Here is a 24573-nt window from a genome sequence, read left to right as displayed (position 1 = left end):
TTCTTAATTATCCACGGGCAGCTAGAACACCTTACAGCCCATTCTCAGCTGAGGCTGTATTTTCCCCTCCAGCTATTTCTTGTGGATACTATTTCCATGCTGTACACCGTCACACCTGTTCACCAGGCGCCTAAGGTGCTCAGCGAGTCCTCCTCTCACGGAGAACTCTGGCCTTTGATGGCACACATCTATCGAGAGAAAAGGGGCAGCATTTTACGGCTGCTGTTTGCATCAGGCCGAGGTGACGCTGTCTGTTTTCACAGAGTAGAGAGCTGGGAGGCATCTGGCAAGGGTGTGAAACAGAAAAGGCCAGTGCTGTCCCCCACCTTCCTGAATCCGATGACCTGGCATACATTCAGGGTCTGACTTGAGATACTGTGATTTTACGCAAAATTTGGAGATGCGTTTGTCCGTTCAGCCACACGTGCCCCCCACTGCCTGTTCTGAAACCCAGTTCCTGCGCTTTGTAGGTGACAGGTGTCCTCAGTCCCCATCGACAGGAGATGCGGAAGCATCCCGAGTCTGCTTCAGAAGCCACATCTGCAGCCGTGACTCAGTAAAGCCAAGGTGCTCAGAAATGAAAGGCCCTGATTCTCCCCACTGTGGGTATAAAACATCTTTAAAAAAGAGAGGCAAATTACATTATAATAATAATGACCGTGGTCTGGTTTACCCTGGTTAAAGAGGGTAATAAAATAAGACACTCCATCTTTTTGAAAGACAGACTCCCTTCTTAATGACAAAGCTGAACATAAATCATTGGCAGAAATTTCTTTAAATGGTTACAAATGAAATTGCAGCTTGGAAGGCAATGTCCTTTCTCCGGGTTTCTAGTTGTTCACAGTTGGAAAAATCAAAATGCTCTCCAAGACTTTAAAGTGTCCCAGAGAAGGGGTTAAAAATATCCAAGCATTAAAATAATGATCTTTGAAGGAATCTCTGATGGGAAAAGGGAAATGAGAAAAATGACCTTTGTATAAGGAATATCACTGGGCAGTAATTCAGAAAATGCAGGTTAAAGTCTGCTTTTCCTGGCTAAACAAATGTAAAAGAATTAACTCTAATTGAATAAACCCCATACCTGGCTTTATCAACAGAATTTAAAAAATGGGCATTTTATCTTCCCTACACTCTTTGCATGCTCATATATGTGCATGCACTTTTCATCGAAGCCTGCACAAAGGGTCAGTTTTCTAACTTGACGTGGATTTGAACTTGAGACATTTATGAGAACGGAACAGTGCCTCCTCATAAGTCTGCACTTCTTTTCCTGAGTGTGTTCAGCCTAAAGCAAAAATCAGTGTGGACACAGAAGCCACAAGGGTCCAAAAGATTCTATGATCTCCAATAAAAGGTCCATACTTTACATCTGAGATGAGCTGAGAGAGCAAAGATTTAAAATGGGATATTCTGCCATCCGAACTGTGGTTAAGCTAGGCTACTAATCTATGCTACAGGACACATATCGACACAATGTTTTTTTTTATCTTTTCAATTATTTTGCTTTTTGCTCAGAAAGATTTAAGAGTCTTGCCAATTGCACGTCTCACACGATGCTCTCCCCTCCCCCACCCATTTCCGTTTCAGGATCAGCCGTTCCTGATTTTGGTGGCGGGGCCTTGGGGGGGGGAGCGCGGTAGGCTGCTCCGGGTCTTACCTTATTCTTGCTGCTCTCACACGACTGTAAGCTGGCGAGGATCTGGCTCTCGATGGCCTGGACCCACGCGTCTCGCTCCTCGTAGGTGGTGGCTTCAAAGTTCCACGTCTGGCCAGTGAGGGACACAATGATAAACTCAAAGTTTTCTTCTTGTTCTGAAACACAGAGTGGTGGGGATGAAGAGTTTAGCTTTCATGAGATCACGGCCCCTCTGCCAGCCCTCGGTCATGAAAGTGCCTTTGGGTTCAATCGCGCCTGCATGGGGCCGAGGCACACACAGGACCGGCCGCCCCGCAGCGGAGATCTGAATCCGCAGACCTCCAAACACTCCAGATTTGGTTCCTAAAGCCAGCATGGCTTAGCTAGGTTTCAATCAATGCTCAGGGGATGAGGAAAAATGAAAATCAGCGTGTGATGTCAGTGTCTCTGTGCTGGGCACAGATGAAGCAACTCAGGGACGTAATATTGTAACTCGTGGCCGGCTGCTGAAATTGACAGTGGGATGAAAATCAAGTGAACGCTGCTCATCTCAGGGCACAATTTAATTTCTTTATAAGCACCTGTGCGCCAATCCACAGATACACCGCGGCAGAGAGGGAGGCCTGAGGGCGTCTGTCCTTTTAGGGCAGAAGACCAGCTACAGCGGGGAAGGTTTTAGTCTGGAAGAGCGAGTGGAATTCCAGGCGATTTGAAGGGGCCACTGTGTACCAGGAAGAGGGGTCCTTACGTTCAAATCCTGCTCCGCCACTTGGCATGTTGGAGTCTGGACAAGTTCTCAACCCGTGCTGGGTTCATTTCCTCACCCTTAAAATGCGAGGGGAAAGCTGCCTTCTTCACTGCGTTTTCCACTGGCTAAATGACGTGCACTAGCTCAGGCCCACGCTGGGCGTGGGCCATGGAACACCCTCCGTGAGCGCTGGTGTTTGTCCTCTGTCCTGATCTACCCTCCTGCCTCTGCCACGGAATGAAAGGCAGAGGAGGGGCCACGTGCAGACAACATAACCAGCCACGGGTAACCACGAAGACGTCTGGAGCTGGACTTTTAGGCACCACCACGTCTCACGTGATCGGTAGTTTCCCATCACTTGTTGCTGAGCCAGCTGCATCATGAGCCCCTGGCGAGCAACTGTTACTAATAACGCGAATAACCTACTGCCCACCCAGCTGACCTCTGCGTTAGTCAATTACCTCTGTCACCCGCACTCGGCTTGCTCACATCTGCACAAACCTCCACCTTCCACACTCTTGGCTCCTCTAGCCTGTGTCCCCAGCACTCCTCATGGCCCCTGACCTCTGGCCCCTGACCTCTGCAAGGCTCCGTGCTGCCGGGTTGGCCCCGCCCCTTCTCAAGGCCCTGCCTCACTGGGAGCCCTCGGGCCTCCTAGACAAGGACGCTCCCTCAGTCTCCGAAGCAGCTGCAATCATCTCCAGACGCCCTCTCCTCCTCCCCTTTCGTCTCAGAAGAGAAGCAGCTCCCACTACTGTGGCTGAGAGACCCTCCCACCTGACCCCACCGATCTGGGCAGGTGGGGACAGGATGCTTGTGTCTTTGTCAAGCACCCCCAGGTCTGGGGAGCTGCTCCAACACTGACTGCCACAGAAACAGGGCCGTGCCACCTTTTCATGAAATCTTTATGTACCCTGATAACAACAGTATCGTGTTCTAGGTGACATCAGGATCGCTGCTCTTTCAGAATTCACCCTGCTGGCGGGCTGGGCCTCAATCTGTGGCACCTGTTCTGAACAGCATGTGAAGGAAGGTCAGGGACTCTCCTATCAGGGCGCCCAGCCTCAGGGGGTAACGTTTCTCCAACAAGAGGGTCCACGGCCCCCACCAGCTTCTCAAAGCTCTGTGACCCTCCCTGCAGCTGTTAAAAGCTCCTGGGACGGGGGTGCATCGTGGGGCTGTGGAAAAGCAGGCGTGGAGCACAGGCCCACCCCCGGAAAGGGGCCAAGCAGGGCGTCACCTGGAGCGGACCCGGAACAGCTCAGGGAAGGGGCTGAACGAGATGGTCCCGGTCCCCAAAGTGGGAGAGAAGGGCAGCTGGGATGCAACCGACACACGGAGACAGGAAATCTCTCTTTCAAGAACCAGAGAGGAATAAAGATTCGTATAAAAAACTGAAAGAATCAAGAGCCCCTCCCTAAAGGAACTGGGAAAAGACACACTTCAGAAGATTCTACAAAGAAGGTTTGAACCAGATGGGTTAGGGAGCAAATGGATAGACATGTAAATACACCTAAATAAAAATGATATCAAATACTACTTTTCTTATCACGTCTAATTTGGGGAAGGTACAAAATACTAGAGAAATGAAAGTGGACATGGGGACTCTGGAGTTAAAACGCCCTAGGACTTTGCATTGTTCCATAGGGGAGTTAAGAACTATAGACTTTGGTAAACTAGGTACACATGAGAAAATACCAGGGTTAACCTCTATGAGAAAAGAAGTAGAACGTATAACTCCCTGACAAAGAAGAAGGAAAATTTAATTAAAAATATGATTAAAATCTTTTATCAAACTAGGAATAGAAGGGAATCCTCTTTCCGTGGACAAAGAGTACGTATCCAAACCCACAGAACCATTATTCTTAAAGATGAAATGTTAGAAGCAATCATTTCACACCAGTTCAAGGGCTCTGAAGGCCAAAATGTTCACGGTACCAGCCCTTGTTCAGCGCTGCTGGCCGGTGCAGTGAAACAAAACAGGGAAGTGACAGATCCGGAGATTGGAAAGATAAAAGACACCAAACTGTCATTCACAGATTACAAGATTGCTTACAAAGGAAACCCCAAGGAATCTACAAATGTTGAGAAATAATAGTAGCAGTTAGTAAATGCGCAAGATTTAAGACCAATATAGTGAAACGTTAATTGCATTTCTGTACATGAGGATCTCACAGAAATCACGTTTAAAATATATCTGTTTATAAATTCATTTCTCTCCATCTGTGAGGTAGGGAAGGAGAGATACAAAGAAATGTGAATAAGCCGAATAGTTCCCTAAAAATAACAACACAGAGGATGACTCGGAACCTGTAGTCTCTGGTAACAGGTGGTAAAGAGAAGACTCCACACTGTGTTTGAGGTGATGGATTAACCCAAGCACGTGAGTGGCCAGAGAAGTTTCATGCTTGTCTCTGGAAGATGAAACTCTGGCTGGTCCACTAACAATAATGAAACACCAGTAAGGCTCAAAAGATCAAACAGATGCAGGACATCCCGTGCCCCCAGCCTGGTGGAGAGCAGCTCATGAGAAAAGGCTGGGATTGGAAAGGTGAGGCCCGTGAACACAACTGGATGACCCTGGAAAGCACAGCCATGTTTCACATCCTAATTAAGAACCAACTGTGCAAGCACTCCAAATTTGCTTCATCTGAGACAGTTTCCTTTTGAGAGGGGGAGGCCAGTGGGGTGACTGTCAATCCGGAAAGGCACGCAATTATACGAATAATGAAGAGGGGAATCAGAACCTACAGTCCCAATACTTCGGTGACCAAGTCAGCTGCATCAATAAGCGGTGATGGCCGTGACTGTCTGTGTACGAGCTGTCTGCTTCTAAGGGCTTTGAAGCGTGCACATGTACTCAGGTACGTGTCGGGACTTGTGGTCAAGGCTCTTCACGCTACAGTAGCTCACTACGCAGTGAAACACTGACCAAGCGTTCTTGTGCGAAATATTTATTGTTTTAACCGAAGGGCTTGGCTTAGCCCTGGAGAGGCAGGAGATGCTCCTCCAGTCTTGTCCACGCAGGGTCCGGCAACAGCTCCCAAACAGAAAGGCCTCTGATGGTGCCTTTGTTCCTGGGCTGGCCTCTCCCAGGTGCGCCGCACTGAGGGGCTCCTTGCTGAACTGTGGATGTGAACATCAGGGCTACCTGGAGGACAGGGGCCCAGCTCACCATGGAGAAGGCAGGGAGGAGGAGGGGACGGAACCGCCCCCTAACACAGTTTCAGTTCAGAGGCAGCCCCACAGGGGTGCTACTCCAAGCCTTCTTCTGGATTTCAGGCCCTGGTGAAGATGTCTTTATAAGAAGCCGGTTAGCTAGGATTCCCCATTTCCTGAGTAAGGGATTAAAATCTGGGCATGGAGTTTAGCTGCAATCACTCTATACCACCAGCATCAATGGAATCCAGCTGATGCTTAAGTTTTCATGTGTTTCCCAGGGTACTGTCTGTATGTGGCTTTTTTTTTTTTTTTCTTTTTGAGGGAGGGTAATATGTTAACACTTACAGATACAGTTAGAGTTTCAGAACTAAATTATACCTGCCTTATGACTTTCCTCTGCTTCCTAAGATCAAAAAAAAAAAAAAAAAGAACAAGGATTATAGAGAAGTTGCATTTTTAATCATGTTACATATGACTTCCATGAAGGACTACTTGTTTCTTTGTAATGAATCTACTGCATGGAATAATAAATATAAAAAAGAATACTACTGGGCTCCAAGTTCGTGTCAGAAAAAATGCTAAGGACTTCATAGGCATCATCTCATTTAGTTTGATTATTTTCCTCTCTTAAGGTGGCCAGCAGTGCTTTCTTTGTTTCTCAAAAATAAAACAGTAAAAAAGAAAGTTCTCCTAGGGTGTCCAGCAGGAGATGGATGGGTCTCCCCACTTCCCAGTGACTTTTTCTGTTATTTTCCCTCACTCCTGATGTCAGAAGAGCAAGGTGGCAGAATCTTTTAAAGGTAATTTCCCCAGAAATCCCTAACCAGCTTGTCGCTAATGTCATATTTCTTTTTAACTGGTCACGTCTGGAGAATGCTAGGGGACATGATGCCATGGATGTGGCAGTCTAAGCTGGGGACATTCCAGCTTCCGTCTTTCTGCGTATCTGGCTCTGTGGCCAGTGATTGGTCTGCGTGGGAAGGAGGAACGGTCCCAGCTACACCAGGAAAATCAGAGCATGGGAGGCTCTTGGCCACTGATCTGTCCTAGTGGGGGGCACATCATCCAAATGTCCTACTCCAGGTTTCCTTATCTGAGCTGGGGTCGCAGAGCCCCTTCCCTCTTATCTTGGACTGAACAAGACACAGCTCACAAGTTATCCAAGGGAAGGAAAACCTCTGCTCTCTAGGCCACTATCTGTGCACAGGGGAGAACAATGCTGACCAGTAGAGAGAAGCGGGGATGGGACGGACCCGATGCCTGCCAGGTTCCTGGGGCCCTGCAGCCCGCCCAGCTGCCTGTCCTACAGTTGGATTGGATAAATTAATCCATTCTCCCTCCTTTTTTCACCCAAATCCCTTTACATTTCTATCACTTCCAAATCCAGTTCTAACTAATCCAGGGGAGAAAAGATCTATCCCTGATGGGAGCCTCCAAGCTGCTGCCTGGTCATCTTCTTGAATCAACACCTGGTAAATCTCTAGATTTAATCCTGGCTTATATTTCTGTATCGTGGCACTGACTATGAACGCTCATTAAGCAAACAGTACATCTGGGGACCTAAATATTACCCCTTCTTCTGCGTGGACAGGACATTCACAAGTTCCTCCTCGTGTTCAAACAAGAATTTCTATCAGATGATACAGCCCTATTCAAACCACCAGTGGACCACAAGGGTCCCATCACATTCCGAAGTTGACACTGTGATGCTATTTTAGTAACAGCAACTAGATAAAAAAATGATAAAAATAATAATTGGCAGTGGGGGGCCAATCAGTCAGAAAGACAGACGGAGCATTACTCTCCAATGTTACCCTCACTTAAAACGTGAAGAATGAGAGCTCAGAAGGTGAGGACGAACAGTGGCTACGTTTCAAGTGGTTTCGGTTCACTGACACAAACCGACTCTTTGTGACAATTACAGCAGCTTATATTTAATTCATTCTGTAAAAATTAGAATTCAGGCTGTAGAAATTCCTGATGACATCTACGTTACATGAGGTTTCTTAGTTTTAGATACACAGGTGATCATCAAAATTCAATCCCCCAGACTCCCCCCATCATAAAAAATCAAAGCCCGCCACACCCAGAGCCCGAAAAGAAAGAACCGTGTTGTTTCCCAGTGTGACATTCCAGGGCTTAGTGGTTTAATAAAGTTCTGTGATTGGGCTCATAGGGATTTAAACAGTTTTCCGTGTTTAACGGTTAGCTGTGGAAAGGTCCACTATAATAGTATTTTAGCACCATGAACCTGTCGAAATCAACCTGCCCAATTATTCCAAACGACATTAATAACACCGGATATTACACTAATTGCGTCCAGTTTCTATGCAGACGAGGCCCCGTGGGGCTAATTTCACCTCCTTAGGGGCAAGCAACTCAGCCATCAGACTGATTTCACAAGGAATCCCTCCTCATTACACAAGTCCGGGCTGTCAAACTTTTTTTTTTTAAAGGTTAATGGGCCAATCAGTCATCAATTATTTTTGCGGAATCCTAGCAGGCAAAGGGTTAAAGGGCTAAACACAGCTGCAACTGATTTACATTTGGAGGTTGTTTTCAACAGGAGACATCTGACAAGGATGCCTTTTGGGGGAGCGGGTGGAAGGGGAGAAAGACGGACAGATGCGTACTTCTGTCTTGAGGGGCAGGAGACTTGGGACCAGAACGATTGCCCTGTACTTCTGCAAAGGCCGAGAGGATCTGGACCCTTGTGCCCATCTGATGCACTACGGCTCAAAAATGCCTGCGAGATGCAGGTGTACTGTGTACGGCGATGCTGAGATTTGTTTCTCTTCTGAATTTATAAGAACCCAAAGTGTCTGCAGAGGTCACTCATTCGACTTTCTTCGTTGGCTGGATGAGGAATCTGGGTCCGCGTTCCCGGGCTCCCCTGCAAACCTGGAACCCAGACCCTGATGCCCATTTCTGTCCACGAGGCTAAGTGTCCTTCCCGACATACTTAATGACAAACACATGATGAAAACCTGTTATTTAAATGGTGCAGAGATGACAGTGTCCAGCACGGAAGGGCCATGTGCCCACTGACAGAGGTGGCCAAAGGGTCCACTGGGCCCAGAGGCTTCTAGATGGTCACCATTTGAAAATGATCTGACCATCAAATAGCCAAGGCTCGCAGGGAAATCGCTGTCCTCTCCACCTGTGACTTCTGTTGTCGCAGAATTGGGACTTTTGTTTTCGGGTCCAGCACGGTACCCTGATGATGACGTTAACAGCAACTCAGACCACTGGTCAAGGGGCTTTTCCTCATTAACGAGTATTTGCAATGGGTTTCTCCCTGTTTCTGCCTGAATCTCCACATGCTCTTTTCTTCGTGTCCTTGGGGTCTTGGGGTCTTGGGCTCCCACTTTTGGGGTCCTCCCTCCCGCTTCTGGGGCCCTTCCCACTCTGCCATCTACTAACTGGGGCTGAGCTGCCCATTTCACCCTGCTGGTCTCAGCTCTGTGGTCCAAGGAGGTGCCAGCAAGGACTGGGACGACAAAGGCATGCTGTCCCTCCCTTTCTTTTGCCAGGGAAGACCTCCATCACTGACCCCAAAGAGCCTGATGGAGCCTCAGAATCCTTCCCAGCCCAGTTCTCCAGGTAGCCACTATCAACTCATCTAAGTTGGAAACCGAGATGGAATGTACTTGCTATTCTGCCCCCTCCCCAGGTCCCCCACTATCTACACCCTTCGAGATCACGCCAGGCTTGGTCAAACACAGCCCCAGGCTTTTATGCTAATTTTGAAGAGTCCTACAATTTGTAAAATACTTCAATATTTCTGCTTTCAAAGCATATATTAAGTAAGCATGTGGTTTAGATATTTTGCCCAATTATGATGAAAACGACACACGTTTAAGATTTCAGCCCCAAACCCACCACAATACTGAAAGTCAGTTTTTATTCATTTTCAATTTTTCCTCCCATTTTTGTAAGAAAAGATAAATGTGAAGGATTTGCTCCAGGACCGTGCAGAACCAAGACCTATGGCAAAAAAATAATAAGTTAAAAAAATGCCCTCTTCCACTTGAGTTGTTCATTTTTAACAAAAAGAAAAAAAAATCATTATTTTTTTGGTCTTTATAAACACACACAGGTCATGGTTCTCGGGTAAATATTTTTGCAAGCTCTCAACTTGGTAAATATCTTTGTTTAGCCCCGAGTCCAACGGAGGTGTTGTACTGTGGCTTAATTTAGGACGAGAGTAGAATTAATTTTGTGAAGAAGCAAGACCCCAGAGGGAGGTCACAGAGTTAGGACTGTTTACTGCTAAATGTTATCACAGGAGGATCCTCATGAAACACAGAGAAGTTCTGATTTTCCAAACACATTAGACAGAGGTGGGAGGGCAGCCGGAGAACTAGGCAGCACGAAAGCTGCTGCTTCCAGAACCACAGGGGGCCACGTGTTCCCTTAAATTAAGGAGAGTGTCTAAAATAAAACCCCTGAAAAAAATAAAATGTTTGGATCCCAAACTGAAAACCTCTCAGGAGGCAGAAGACGGATGTGTTAATATGTTTTCTGGCACCTGCTCAGGCCCAGGCACCCCGGGAAAGCTCAAGGCCCAAGCTTTTGGTTCAGAAAGAGAAAAACTAGAGGCCGTTGTTGTAATTTACCTGGTTGCTCTATATGCTTACCATTTGTTACTCATTCTTACATTCATTCATCACTTTTCAGAGGTCCCCTGCTCTCCTAATCACAGGGACATGGGGCCCAGGGCCCTTCCTCTGCTCAGAGCCTGGGGTGGGAATGGGGAGACTTGGACTGGCAGGCTCCAGAACCTTCCATGCTGCCCCCGCCCCCAGCTCTTCTCTCTCGGTTGCGGCTCAGCGCGTGGATGACTGTCAATCTCATCATTCTTTTAAGAGTTGAGGGCTGGAGATATCAGCAACCTTGCATCTCTCCCCAGAAAGTCAGTCCTGGAGCTGTAGTGCTCAAAGCGTTTCCTAAATCTGAATTTATCTGCATGAGATCTTAACCCGTGCCATCCATGGTTGACGAGTGCTGGCTTTGGCCAATCCTGCCCTGCTTGCGTGGACACAGTCCACAGGCCTAAAACCTGTGTGCTCCACGCAGCGTGTTCTTGGAGATGGTTTTCCATGACGTAAGCATTTGTGACAGTTTCACAGCAACCACCGCGGTCACCCTCGCTGTGTGCCCAGCTCCCTGGTAAGGGCTTCGTCCGCCTCTCTCAATTTCTTCTTCAATTGTCATTCGAGGTAGGTTTTACGGTCTCCGTTTTGGAGAAAGAAAACTAAGCAGGGGAGGAGAGACCCAGCAACCCCAGTAATTCACACAGCTCAAAGTGGCAGAGCTGGGATCGGATACAGGCATACTGGACTCAAAAACCCAATTTCCACATCTGATGGTTCTTTGGAGGATGAGAGTAAATGCTCCTGGGAAGGGTAGTGAAAAAAGTCTGGGAAAAAGAAGTTTGATTTTTAAATCCCGTCTTACGTGTTCAGGGGCAACGTTTCCTGCCGAATGGATAGATGACCTCACTGACTGTCCCCAGTTTACAGATGGGGAAACTGAGGTAGAGAGCGGGCACAGGAATGACCCCAAGGTTAGAGCTAAGAAGTGGGGACATGAGAACCAGACCAGTACCATCTGCTCAAGAGTCTGGGCTTGAAACCACTGTGCACACCGCCGCTCACAAACCCAAGGTCGCACGGCTTCTCATCAGGAACCAGGGTTTGACTGCAAGTATGTGAATGACTTAGGGTGAGGAAGAGCCCAGCCCGAGCGTGGAAGGCGGCCTCAGACGGTGGCCCCGCACAGGCTTGCAGGCACACGGGGCTTGGGGAAAGCTGCTGGGGTCTGGGGTGGGCACTGGATTCGAGCCCTTCAGAAGGACAGCATGACTCGTCACACCAGCCCAGGCCTTCTTCCTCCACCGCGGTGACAGCCATCTGCTGGGCGTCATGGTCCCGACGGGGGTGTGTGCTCCACGTTCATTGCCGAGCCGTCATCCGGGCTTCAGCTGCAGCTCTGACCCGAATACCTAGCCCACATGCCACGGTCTCCACGTGCCAGCGTGCTTTCCCGGGGCTCCTGACTGTCCCCCCCGTGCCTTGGTTTCTCCTTTTGTAAAAGATCAAGGACACGACCTCCCTTAGGGGTTACTGGGGAGCCACACGACAGGATGCCAGAAGTCTGAGTACTCAGCCCTGCAGCCCGTCATGACCCCGAGGCCCCTGAATCCAATGTAGTCTCGCACTCCACTAAACCCGCAGGGCGCCCGGGGCCTCGCTGGAACTTCCCCCTCACTCTGCACCAGGATCTCTGCCCGGCCCCCCTGGGCTGACTGTCAGCCCGTCCCCTCCATCTGCCCGGGGCCCAGCATTGGGTACCCACACCGGGCAGGCTGGTCACCGTCTCAGGAGGGAGGGTGTGAGCATCACCTGCAATGGACTGGAACGAGGTGGACGCCTCAGACCTGTGACTGCGGACGCCGGGGGGAGGAGAGAGCATCATGGAGTCAGGCCTCACATCTGTGACTGCGGACACCGGGGGGTGGAGAGAGCATCACGGAGTCAGGCCTCACATCTGTGACTGCGGACACCGGGGGGAGGAGAGAGCATCATGGAGTCAGGCCCCAGATCTGTGACTGCGGACACCGGGGGGTGGAGAGAGCATCACGGAGTCAGGCCTCAGATCTGTGACTGTGGACACCGGGCGGTGGAGACAGCATCACGGAGTCAGGCCGGCCGTGGGAAAGGCCTGCTCTCATCTGCTCACACGGAAGGGATGGTCTTGGCCATCTGGTGGAGGAAGGGGGTGCCAGCCCTGACCTGGGCCCGAGGGACGAACCACGCCCACCACGTGTGTTCTCCAAAAGGAGACTCGTGTTTCTCCACGGTGCGGCCTATTTGGAAACACTGTGTCCGGCACCTCTGAGTTCATCCATCTGGGCCACCACGCCGCGGCAGGGGACCCCAAACAGGCTTCACAGGCCTGTCTCTGGGGCAAGTTCCAGGTCCAGGGACATGGACCCTACGAGCAGGGCTGAGTTGGGACTCTGGGCTATACTGAACCCGGCTGGTACTTGGGTGACGCGGCCTGTTGGATGCATACAACGTGGGTGGGCCTGACACCCCAGGAAACGCCCCTCATTCCTCAATACATCTCTTCTTTACCCATTTACGCTTCATCACATGCCTTCTTCTGCAGGAGCAAGGAGAGGTGAAACAGCCCGGAAGAGTCCACGGTTGGCGCACCTCACAGTGGGCGATGGTCTGCCCTGTCCCAAGCAGTGCAGGGAAGGGGAGGCCTGAGGACACCCGCACAGAGTCCGTGTGATCCCTCCCGGGTGACGCTGCGCACAGACCACCCAGCCAGCCGCGCTGCCACGCGTCCTTCTGCACAACGCCCGCCTTCTGCTCAGGTCCTGGAAAAATGTTTCCAGTGGAGTCGATCATTCCCAAGTCCAGCCTCATCCACCTGATCTGAGATACATTTTCCTCGTGGCTTAGGAGGCAGCTACGAATTGGAGAATCACAGCATAAATAAACTTTCCATCGCAGTCTGCAGGCTTCCGAGATGGAAAAGTTAAAGTTGCACTCTTGTGGAAGGAACTTAAATTTCACCAACCCTGGGAAAGAGCTGAATTGTTATAAAGTAACAAAGATTTTAAAATTAGGGCAATACAGTACATACAAATGAGGTTTCCAGCTTGGTTTCAGAGAGAATTAGCCCTGATGGACAAAAAAAAGTGGAAGAGAACATATTTTTGTTTGTTTTCTAATCCTGTCTATGCGCTTCCCTCATTAGTTCTGCTTAATTTGTTTTTATCCACTCCTGACATCCATCTTCGACCATTTCCACGAGCACCCAGGAGTAGGTCCTGGAGTTGAGAGATCTGGGCAGGTGTCCTGTCTCCAGAAGATGCCAGCTCCTCGTCCTGCGGAATATCACTTGACTTGTCGAAACTCCAACTTCCCATCTGTAACGAAGTACCTACCTGGCAGTGAAGATTCAATGAGATAATGCAGCGCAGGGGCCAGAACACCGAACGTAAGAATAAAAGGGCTTTGGAGCAAGACCATCAGGTTCGTTTCTTGGTCCCACCTGTCTTTCACCAGCCTGAATCCTCGGGCGAGTCCCGTAACATCTGGGCTGTTCTCTCTAGATCTGGACTGAGGGGCGTGGACACGCTCCCCGGACAGGGCCTGGCGCACAGCGGGCACCCTCCCCTCTCCTCCTCAAGTCCTAACTTCCTCTATAAGAAACTCTGCTGTCAACAATATTTTGTGGGTACCTCTGAACAGATTACTCAAGTGGACCCGTTTAAAAACTAATCCATTTGGAGATGGGTATCTTTAGTGGAATACTCAAGGCCTCAGGTTACGACAAAAGTTAGAATGTTCGGGATATGAATTTTCATAAAGGATGATTTTATAGACAGAGAAGATGTGATGACATCATATAGCAAAAGACCGGAAATCAGAAAGGCATTCTGATCATTTATTTTATATAATTATATGAATTCAGTACTATTACATTGAAAGCTGTATGAAATGAGACTGGATGCAGACAGATACTAATCTTGAAAGAAACCTGAAGTAAATGAAGAATGGTCATGTCGCTTAATTGAAGATTCATAAATGTAATCGAATGCTGAACAGAAATGAAAGAACATGTGAAGGAGACTAGTCATCATTTACTCCAATATCTTCAGGACTGCCTTGCGTAGCTATTGGCCATTGACTAGGCACCCTGAGTGGGTAGCGTTATCCGTATTTACAGATTTCAGAGAGCAGACAGCATCATGGTCCCACCCCACCCAGGAGCTCTGGGCAGGGCAGTGCTGCAGGTTACCTGGTTGGTCAAGGCTGAGAAGTTCCCACTTCTGCAAACTGTCACACCTGTCGCGAGACACCTCCCCGCCAGCGTCTCCAGGAAGACCCCCATCAGCAAGTCTCGGGGGGGCCGTCTGCCTGCCTCCTCCTGACCCCCCCCCCCAGCTTTGTATATAACCACAGGTAAAACCAGACCTCACAAATATTTTTTAAAGGCCGAAAGTCAATAAACACATTTGTTGTGATAAATGCACACACATACAAAAGAAAAACGTATCTGATAAGGACACAGGGAAGAGAAATGATTATGCACTCTAAGTTGAAACACTAACATTAAAAAATAGTGAATGAGAATATTTAATACCCTTTAAAAGACAACAAGACATAATACTGCATGTGACTGTTTCTAAAATTCTGTTCTTTTTCTCTCTCATTTTGTCTCTCTTGAACGAATGCTTTGAAAGAAGATACCAGGGGGTCAAGTTCCATTGGTACCTTAACAGACGACAGTTTCCCCTTGAGGAATGAAAAAAAAATTATGATTAAAAACAGGTCTTTAACAAGCCATCGTGAAAATGTAGTTTTGTTTTCCGGATTCATTTTTTTTTTTCTTCTGGCTGAGAGCAGGGCTTTCAGTGGCGAGACAGGAGTAATTGTGAAAGGAAGGAAAAAAGGATGGTGATATAAATCAGCAAAGGTTAATGATTGGGACGTGAAGAGGGGGACTTGTTTACAGAAATAGTGTGCAATTTAAAATTTACAAGAGATTTAATGCCACTGCTTGGCAATCGCTAAAACCAACAGCCCAGAAAACAGTGACATTAAGAAAAATATTACAGTTATAATCATCCCCAAATAAGTCAATTAGTGTTAGGGCACGAGCTTGCGATTACTTGACCCATTTGGCTTGCACTTAAGTGAAAAAAAATGTCCCCCTATTATCCCGAGATCACTGGATTGTGACCTATTTTGCATCACACGTATTGTACGCCAGCCTCCCTTACAAGGGCTTGGGCTGATGGGGGTGGTTTTCCTTTGCCTGGCATCAAAATAATTCTGACCCTTGACATTTGTAATCATAAAAAAAAAGGGCAATTTATAATTGTGTTGTTTCAAATGAAGTCGGGGGGGGAAAAATTCAATCTGTTATTATACAAAAGCAATGACGGCTGTCTTCGGTGAAAAAAGCAACGCAAGTCAATTTGTGAACTTTGGCACCAGACGACCTTTAGAAACACAACAATATACTGAATTTACAAGCAATAGCAGGCCATGCAAATGACCCGGGCCTGGCTGCCTCTGTATTAGAGCTGCAGAGAGCATTATGGAGAATGTTTCCACAAAACAAATTAAGACTGTTACTTAAATGTCACGGCACACTATTGTATTTGGCTACAGATCATTACACCTGATACTAACACTTTTAAAAACTGTAATAACTTGGGAAATATTACATTGAGTGCCCACATGTATAAAGGAAAAGAAAAAAGAGGAGAAAATAGGTTTGTGAAGTAATTTAAACATCACTACTCTACGACTGCAAGGGAAAGGTCAAAATTTAAGTAAGCTGAAAGGAACATGAATGGGAAAATAAAACACACAAACAAAAAGATGGAAAGACCACGGGAATGACTGTGCAAACACAATCAGGGTGCATGCGGCTTTGGGCGAATCGCATTTCCAGTTCAGCGCTGGAGAGGCGGAGAGGCAGGGAGGCAGGGAGGCTGGGAGGACCCGGCGTGGAGGGGGAAGGGGCCGAGGGGCGGCGTTACCTTCGGTGTTGGTGCTGCTGTTGTGGATATTTCGCAGGCTACCAACACGGTTTAGTTTCCATGCTTTGCGTTTGGCTGCATCCCGAGAGCAGAGAGGGGAGGGGGGGAACAAGAGAGAAAACAAAAAGGAAAAGAAACAGATGAAAAGGGGAGAAAAGAAATGTCCAAGTAGCACGTGACATCACCTCTGGCCTCCCGGCCGGGCCTCACCACCCCAAAGCGCAGAGAAACTCAGGAAGGGCAGAGGAAGGCCAAAAAAGCATCCTTAGCTTTGCACAGAATCCAACAAACGCCCAGGCAAGGAAGCCCATGCACCCCTTTTGCCCTGCTGGGTTCCACACGTGGCTACTCAAGACAATGCACAAAGCTGGTCTTTTCCCTGGGGGCTGGGAGCATCTTTTGAAGGAGCTACGAGGCCGGTCGCCATAAGCCTTCTGATTTGGCAAAACACTGGGAGCATGTCAAATCAAAAGGGACTCTAGGGATTAGCCGTTCCTGTGTATGCTACAGATGGCAGGTGTGCAACGCCCAGAGCTGTTAAAAAATGAAGTATTTTCTCCCCAGACGTAGTTTGATCTGGATAGGAACCTACGCTAGCAAAACTCGACTACCATCTTGCTGTGGCTGAAGGGTGGTCCATTCTCCTTCCTATGGCGAGGAGGCTGGAGGCTCTGAATGGAGGAAGCCAAAGGGCACGGGCCTCCTGAAGCTCTCAGCTCACTGAAGAAAGCATCCGAGAGAAAAAGACAGACACCAGGTTACCCACAGAGCAGCCCTGGGTTCAGAAGTGAAGTGCGCGACAAGTTTAACACGGGCATGACATGCCCACGGCTCACACTGCGTGCTGTGACTAACGGGGGTGAGATGCCCCCTTCCCACCTCCGCGGACACTCTTCTTCACAGACCCATCCTCACCTCCTCACCGCCTCCACCCTCCCAACCCCCGACTCAGGAATGCAGACACCTGTGGCCAAGAGGCTGACTCCTGCCAGCCCTTCAGAGGAGACATATGGTAAAAAGCAAAGAGTTAAACAGGGTTTTGAGGAGCAAGTCTTCAGGCTAACGTGGCGAAAGATCCAGCCACAGATCCAAGGGCTGGATGGACGGCGTGGTCGGTGATGGCCACAGTCACCCACGCTCCTGAAGAAGGGGCGTAATTGGACCATCTGTCTCTTCTGACTTCCACAGCCGGGAAGAGAAACTCGTCAAACCTTGCACGCGGCTTTCATTGGATAACCACTTGTTTAATGCAGGTAAGAAGCGCTCACCTGGCGAGGCAGGTGTGTGCATTTCCGCAGGTGTGTCTGAAGCTCACCGCAGAAAGCTAGGCTGACCCACTCGGTCACAGACTGACCAGAAAACGAGGCACGCACTGGCCAGTGGCCAGCTCTCTCACCCCAAAGCATTCCTGGCTTAGGACAGATTGGCTGTTCTTGCCTTTGGTAGCATTAAGGTCAAAGGACCCAACCTCAACTAGTACGGTGGAGGCTCTGGGGGGTACCAAGTTCTGGGGACCACAGAATGACCGGGGTGAGGACCAGGTCTTCTCAAGGAGTTCTGCTGCTGAAGCGCATCTCAAGCACTTTGGTGCACACTGGATTGCTTTGGCGTGACAATATAAGATACATGTGAGAAATAGGAACACTGAAGGGAACCAACGCAATTCCGAAACGGTACTGTATAATCAGGAGGCAAAGTTTATGTTACTGAGAGTACAAACTAGTTGTGAGTTAGCTGTCACCTGATTCAAAATGAGAAAAAGTGAAGCTATAACTAAACAGCTAACAATGACCTTGTGGCTTGAAAACCCAAATAATTTACTAAAAAATGTCTTGGGAATTTGAGGTTAGCAGATGCAAACTATTATATATAGCACAGATAAACAACAAGGTCCTACTGTATAGCACAGGGAACTATATTCAATAACCTGTGATAAACCATAATGGAAAAGAATATGAAAAAGAATGTATATATATGTGTAACTGAACCACTTTGCTGTACAGCAGAAATTAACACAACATTGTAAGTCAACTATATTTCAATAAAATAAATTAAAAAAAAACAAAAAAAGAAATGTCATCTCTAACCTAGTAAGGTTGGTGACTGAGACCCTTCTACAGCATATGCGTCTAAATTTAGTTTTCCATCAATGGAGAAGTTTCCCTTATCTCTACATCCTTAAGGTATCTTATCTATACGGGATCGTCCCAGGTAACACCACACATGGCAAGGGGAGCTTCAGGTACACCCACTATTACAAATGTCATTTGAGACAAAGGAAACCGGTCGCAGTTTTCGAGTGTTTACTTTGGAAATGTTCAGTGATATTTACCGGGTTCCTCCTATAACTGAGACATTCACAGAGTTAAGTGTGTGTTTAATTATTTCAATAGCCCGAGCTCTGGTGTCTTGGCCCACGTTTCACAAGTTCCAGAAAGTCGCAGCCACAGAGGCTGCACTCCTCAGTGGAAAAACTTACCTCTTTCTAAAGCATTTACATATAAATAGGCAGAATCTGGGCTGGGCACCTCTGTGCAAGGGAGGGGAGCTCTGGTGCAGAAAACCTCTTTCCTGCCTGCTTTCCGCCTTGCATTTTTCATACCCCAGTCTCCCATTACCATATGGATATATAAGCAGGAAGTGAACTTGCAGCCTGGTTTTCTATTAACCTATTGATGAAATAATCAATTTTAATGTGTAAAATGTCATGCCTTTTTCTTCCTCTTAAACAAATGGACTTTTTCTGGCTGATACCAAGGTCCTGAGACGTGCATTTGTCTCCTGGGGCATTGATTGCTCTAAGTCCACTTGTTTAGAAGCTTCTCAACGGGAAAATACAATCATATTATCATCAATAAAATCTCTGGTTATGTGCAATGCTGCTGCCTGGATTCACCGCTAAAGGAAACGAAGACACGGCACCAAATGGACCCAGGAATTATCCAACCTGCTGCCGTGGGCTGGATGCCTAGCTCCACTGACCAGCACACACCGTGGCCATCGTGCTGGCAGCACCCCCTGACCGCAGGCCTTTGGAATAGACGGTGATTCTTTTTTTTAAAATAAACTTCATTTTTTAGAGAAGTTTCAGGTTCACAGCAAAATTGGATGAAAAATACGGAGAGTTGCCATATACCGGCTGTCCACCCCTCACTCACCCCACACAACCTCCCCCAATATCAACATCCCACACCAGAGTGGTACATTTCTTAGAATAAATGAACCTACACTGACGCATCATTATTTCCCAAAGTCCATAGTTTACATGAGGGTTCGCTGTTGGTGTTATACTTTCTATGGATTTGAACAAATGTATAGTGACGTGTATCTACCATTATAGTATCCTACAGAAGAGTTTCACTGCCCTAAAGATCTTCTGTGGTCTGGCAACCACTGATCTTTTCATTAGTTTTGCCTTTTCCAGAATGTCACATGGTTGGAATCATACAGTATGCCTGCAGCCTTTTCAGATTGGTTTCCTTCGCTTAGTCATATGCATTTAACCTTCCTCCGTGTCTCTGTAATGGCTTGATAGCTCACTTCTTTTAGGCGCTGTATAATACTGCCCAAACTTGGAAGCAACCAAGACGTCCTTCAGTAGGTGAATGGATAAATAAACTGTGGTAATCTAGACGGTTGATTCTTGAGGACTTCATGTGGACTAGCTCAAATGACTAAATTTTCTGGATAATTTTTATTTTAATTAAAAAATTTAGTTTAAAAAAATATTTCAGGAATATAGTTTCTTTCTTTTAAACAAAGATTAACTTACTGTGCTTTTCTCACTCATGTTATTTCTCATGAAACTATTACTTTAATACAAGAATCTCCCCTGGTTTTGGACAAAAAGGCAGCAGATTGTGAGCATTCCATCAGTGTTTTCCATCCTGCTGTTCTGCTGACTGGATAAACAACAGTCTCTTCTGTGAGCACATTGCCACAATGCCTTATATAACTAGTTAAATGGCATCATGTCTCAGCATCTTGTCCGGTGTTTGAGAACATGCAGACACCTCTCAATGGACACAGAACCCCACAGTACGTAATCTCAGATCTAGTGCAAACTAACTGTCATCCCCAATGCAGATGGTGAGATGGGCCACTTCTCCCTGCAGCCTGCAAATTAAATGGAACTTTCTGAACCCCAGTCTGGGTTGGCAGAAACGTCAGCAGACCCAAGAAAGGGAGCCTTTAACAGGACAGCGTAGCATTCTCCCCATAATGGCGCCAAAACATTAACCGTGTTAAACACCAGACTACTACATGAATATCACAGCAAGAGGCGGTACACGGGACACTCAGCTGATGGTTGAGAATTAAAAACAGAGGAGAGGAAAATTGGACAGGTACATGTAAAAGTATGAAATTAGAACACTCCCTGACACCATACACAAAAATAAACTCAAAATGGATTAAAGACCTAAGTGTAAGGCCAGACACTATCAAACTCTTAGAGGAAAACATAGGCAGAACACTCTATGACATAAATCACAGCAAGATCCTTTTTGACCCAGCTCCTAGAGAAATGGAAATAAAAACACAAATAAACAAATGGGACCTAATGAAACTTCAAAGCTTTTGCACAGCAAACGAAACCATAAACAAGACCAAAAGACAACCCTCAGAATGGGAGAAAATATTTGCAAATGAAGCAACTGACAAAGGATTAATCTCCAAGATTTACAAGCAGCTCATGCAGCTCAATAACAAAAAAAACAAACAACCCAATCCAAAAATGGGCAGAAGACCTAAATAGACATTTCTCCAAAGAAGATATACAGATTGCCAACAGACACATGGAAGAATGCTCAACATCATTAATCATTAGAGAAATGCAAATCAAAACTACAATGAGATATCATCTCACACCGGTCAGAATGGCCATCATCAAAAAATCTATAAACAATAAATGCTGGAGAGGGTGTGGACAAAAGGGAACCCTCTTGCACTTCTGGTGGGAATGTAAGTTGATACAACCACTATGGAGAACAGTATGGAGGTTCCTTAAAAAACTACAAATAGAACTACCATACGACCCAGCAATCCCACTACTGGGCATATACCCTGAGAAAACCATAATTCAAAAAGAGTCATGTACCAAAATGTTCATTGCAGCTCTATTTACAATAGTCAGGACATGGAAGCAACCTAAGTGTCCATCATCGGATGAATGGATAAAAAAGATGTGGCACATATACAATGGAATATTACTCAGCCATAAAAAGAAATGAAATGGAGGTATTTGTAGCGAGGTGGATGGAGTTAGAGTCTGTCATACAGAGTGAAGTAAGTCAGAAAGAGAAAAACAAATACAGTATGCTAACATGTATATATGGAATCTAAGGAAAAAAAAAAAAAGGTCATGAAGAACCTAGTGGCAAGATGGGAATAAAGATACAGACCTACTAGAGAGTGGACTTGGGGATACGGGAAGGGGGAGGGGTGAGATGTGACAGGGTGAGGGAGTGGCATGGACATATGTACACTACCAAATGTGAAATGGATAGCTAGTGGGAAGCAGCCGCATAGCACAGGGAGATCAGCTCGGTGCTCTGTGACCACCTAGAGGGGTGGGATAGGGAGGATGGGAGGGAGCGAGATGCAAGAGGGAAGAGATATGGGAACATATGTATATGTATAATTGATTCACTTTGTTATAAAGCAGAAACTAACACCATTGTAAAGCAATTATACTCCAATAAAGATGTTTAAAAAAAAAAAAACAGAGGAGGAGGTGAAACTCGTCATTAGGTTGGTTGGAAGATATTTTCTTAGGATTAAAATTTCGCAAAAGGCAAGTTAAGACAGTACAGAGACTCATGCCCCACATGATAAGAAAACAAAAAGTTTACCGCCCTATAATAACAATGGTATTGTCACTTCCCCTTAAAATTAATAAAGAGCCCTCTTGTGTATGAACACTGAAGGTGTTATTAAAACGGAAATTTTAAGGGGATCTTTGAATTATAGAGAGAGGAAAAGAGAGGTGACTTTGGTACTAACGGTAACCAGTGTAGGAGCGTGTGCACTGGGGGATGTCACGTGACACTGTCCCCTCCTGAGCGCAGCCCTGATGTCCACATCCTGCACTGATTAATTTTCTGGGGTAGTGGGCTTCCAGGTTGGCAGGTGGGTGGCTGTGACCCAGCTCACCCAGGTCCCAACTGCTGCCCATCCTGAGTCGCACAGCTAACGAAGAAAAGCTGACAGGAAGTTTAATTCACAGAACACTTCTCTAAGGTGTCTGGGAGTTACAGATGATGATTTCTGTGCTCGGATGACCGTAGGAGGTATGGCACCATACACTCAACTCCTCGAAATTACAAACAGACAGTCACCGTCTTTTCAAAGGAAACAGAGAGAAAGGGAAAATGTGCAAATTATGGCTTTCTACTAAGAGTAGCTGGAATCATTTAGAGTTAACGACTCCCAATTATGACACACCTCTTTATTTCTGGAAGCTACAGCTTTTCATACAAGTTCCTGTGATGATCATAAGGCATTTAAAATTTTATTTTAAAGGAAAATTCATTTTGTTTCTCTAAACAACAACAACAAAATTTTAACTACAGCAAATGAATGTCTGAGAACTAATCACACAGCGGAATTCCAACATGAGAATCCTTTGACTAGCTCTTTATAAGCGGAATAAAAATATTCTGCAGTCTGTTGGCATGCTCAAACGAGCAGGGTTTTATCCTAAACTCTTCCTCCATCATAGTACCAGGAGACCACAGACTTGTATTAATGTCCCCTCTGGTCTCCTTCTGACAGCGTTCTTTGTTGATTAGATAAATATTCCTCAGATAGCTGATTAAAAAATGATGCAGCCGGGAACTGTGTGTCCGAGCCTTGTCAGCCATGTTGGATGCTCAAGTGTGCATGAATCACATCCCTGGTGTGAACAGAGCAGGGCTGGCGAACTGCACGCCGCAGCCCTCAGAATCAATTACGAGAACTAATAGGATCTTTTTACCTAGGCAGAAGAAGGGGCTGGGTTGACGAGGGTGTGCCACTCATTTCTAAGACTGTCTTGTCTCAGCACGAAACAAATAACCCTCTCCATTCCTACCAGGGAGTGTAAACTTGTACCTCTTGGAGGAGCCAAATGATAACCTCGTTTGATAGCACTGTTCCCTGTCCACGTCGGATGTGTATTTATTTATTTGTAGAGATGCCATCAGTATAAATGCCACTTGTGCGGGGGGGAACTGCATGGGCTCCCTGGAGCATTGCAGCCGGACCGTGGCACCAGGATGCTGGATAAAGACAGTCCCCCAGGAACCTCTGCAGGCAGGGTCGGATTCTGCTGTGGTTTTGTGTCCCTTCCACTTTAGTGCGCCCGGTGTCCCGTGATCTTTTGCCGGTGCAGTTTCATTGTGAGGTTAGAGATTGGAGATTTCTTTTGTGCCGGCCATCTGAGCATTCACGTGCTCAACAAGACTGGGTAAATGTTCTGTTCTTTTATAAAAAGGCAGTGGGTTTTTTTTTTCTTTTTTTCCCCATAAGATGCAACCCCGAAGATTCTTCCACTATGTGAAGTCACTACTTTAGCTGTGAAGGGGCTTGACATAATGGTCGCTTCCTAGAGGCTACCACACAGAGAGGCAGTCATGTTGAAACGTCCATTAAAAGGGCCTTTGAGAGGATTAAACAAAACCTGAGGCCAAGCAAAATAGGACAAATGTGCAGGAAGCAAAATAACTTCATCCTTCCCCGTTTCCAGCAAGACGAGTGTTCTTTTCGTAATTTGAAGTCATAGGACACAAGACAAGATACCAAACCAAACAGAACTCCGAAATAAGGAATCGACCCTTAATTAGACAATTTTAATTCCATTTCCAATAACTCATAACTGCTTTCTTAACAGCCAATACAATTTCTGTATTGGGGGCTTCTTTACAGCTCTTACGATTTGAAAACTGCCGAGGGCTTCCAAACAGTGGGCTAATGTAGACGCGTGCAGAAAACACCATTAACCCTGGAAAACACGGAAAATAAAAACGAAACAAAAACTCCAGGATACGCCATAAAACCAGAAGTTCCAATTAGGTGGAGTGTTAGTTTCTCTTTCGGCCTAGAAACACACTGAGTTGCAGAGCAAGGGTTCAAGTGTACCCAAAATTAATTGGGTATTTCAGTTTGACACCGAGAGTACAACTTTCAATAGGGGCTGAAATAAAAAAGTGACTTGAAGTAGAATATCCCCATTTTAGCTTTGGCACATTCTCAGATGGAGATGAGAAATCCATCAGTAAATGATGGAAACTTCTTTCCATGTCTTCAGGGAGTAGCTATTCATTCTGAGAAGGGGAGGCTTTTGAGGGGCGGGCGGTGGCTTGTTAGGATGTTGAAATCGGGGCTCCCTGGCCTCTCGGCCTCACTCTCTTTTGGGATGTGATAAGGGTGTGAGAACAGAGCCCACTCGTGACTGTTGGGTCCCCAGCATCA

At 46.7% G+C, this 24573-nt stretch overlaps 1 protein-coding gene across 13 annotated transcripts in view; it reads right to left on the bottom strand.

The window, feature by feature from the left end:
- Window positions 1-24573, bottom strand: part of AGAP1 (ArfGAP with GTPase domain, ankyrin repeat and PH domain 1) — a 550747-nt gene that overhangs the window by 74893 nt on the left and 451281 nt on the right. For 5 of the 13 annotated variants that reach the window (XM_082466340.1, XM_082466330.1, XM_082466329.1 and 2 more), the window contains 2 exons: window positions 16123-16197; window positions 1658-1812 (listed from right to left, as the gene is read on the bottom strand). In XM_082466340.1, coding sequence (XP_082322466.1) covers window positions 1658-1812; window positions 16123-16197 — 230 coding nt within the window. Of the gene's footprint in view, window positions 1-1657; window positions 1813-14551; window positions 14867-16122; window positions 16198-24573 lie in introns of those variants that run through there. The other 8 variants (XM_082466341.1, XM_082466333.1, XM_082466337.1 and 5 more) reach the window with 4 other exon arrangements.

Source organism: Balaenoptera physalus, assembly GCF_965194825.1.
Source record: "Balaenoptera physalus genome assembly, chromosome: 6".
NCBI classification, from domain to species: domain Eukaryota; kingdom Metazoa; phylum Chordata; class Mammalia; order Artiodactyla; family Balaenopteridae; genus Balaenoptera; species Balaenoptera physalus.
Note: the sequence above shows the minus strand (reverse complement) of the source record. Positions and strands in the feature narration are given on the sequence as shown.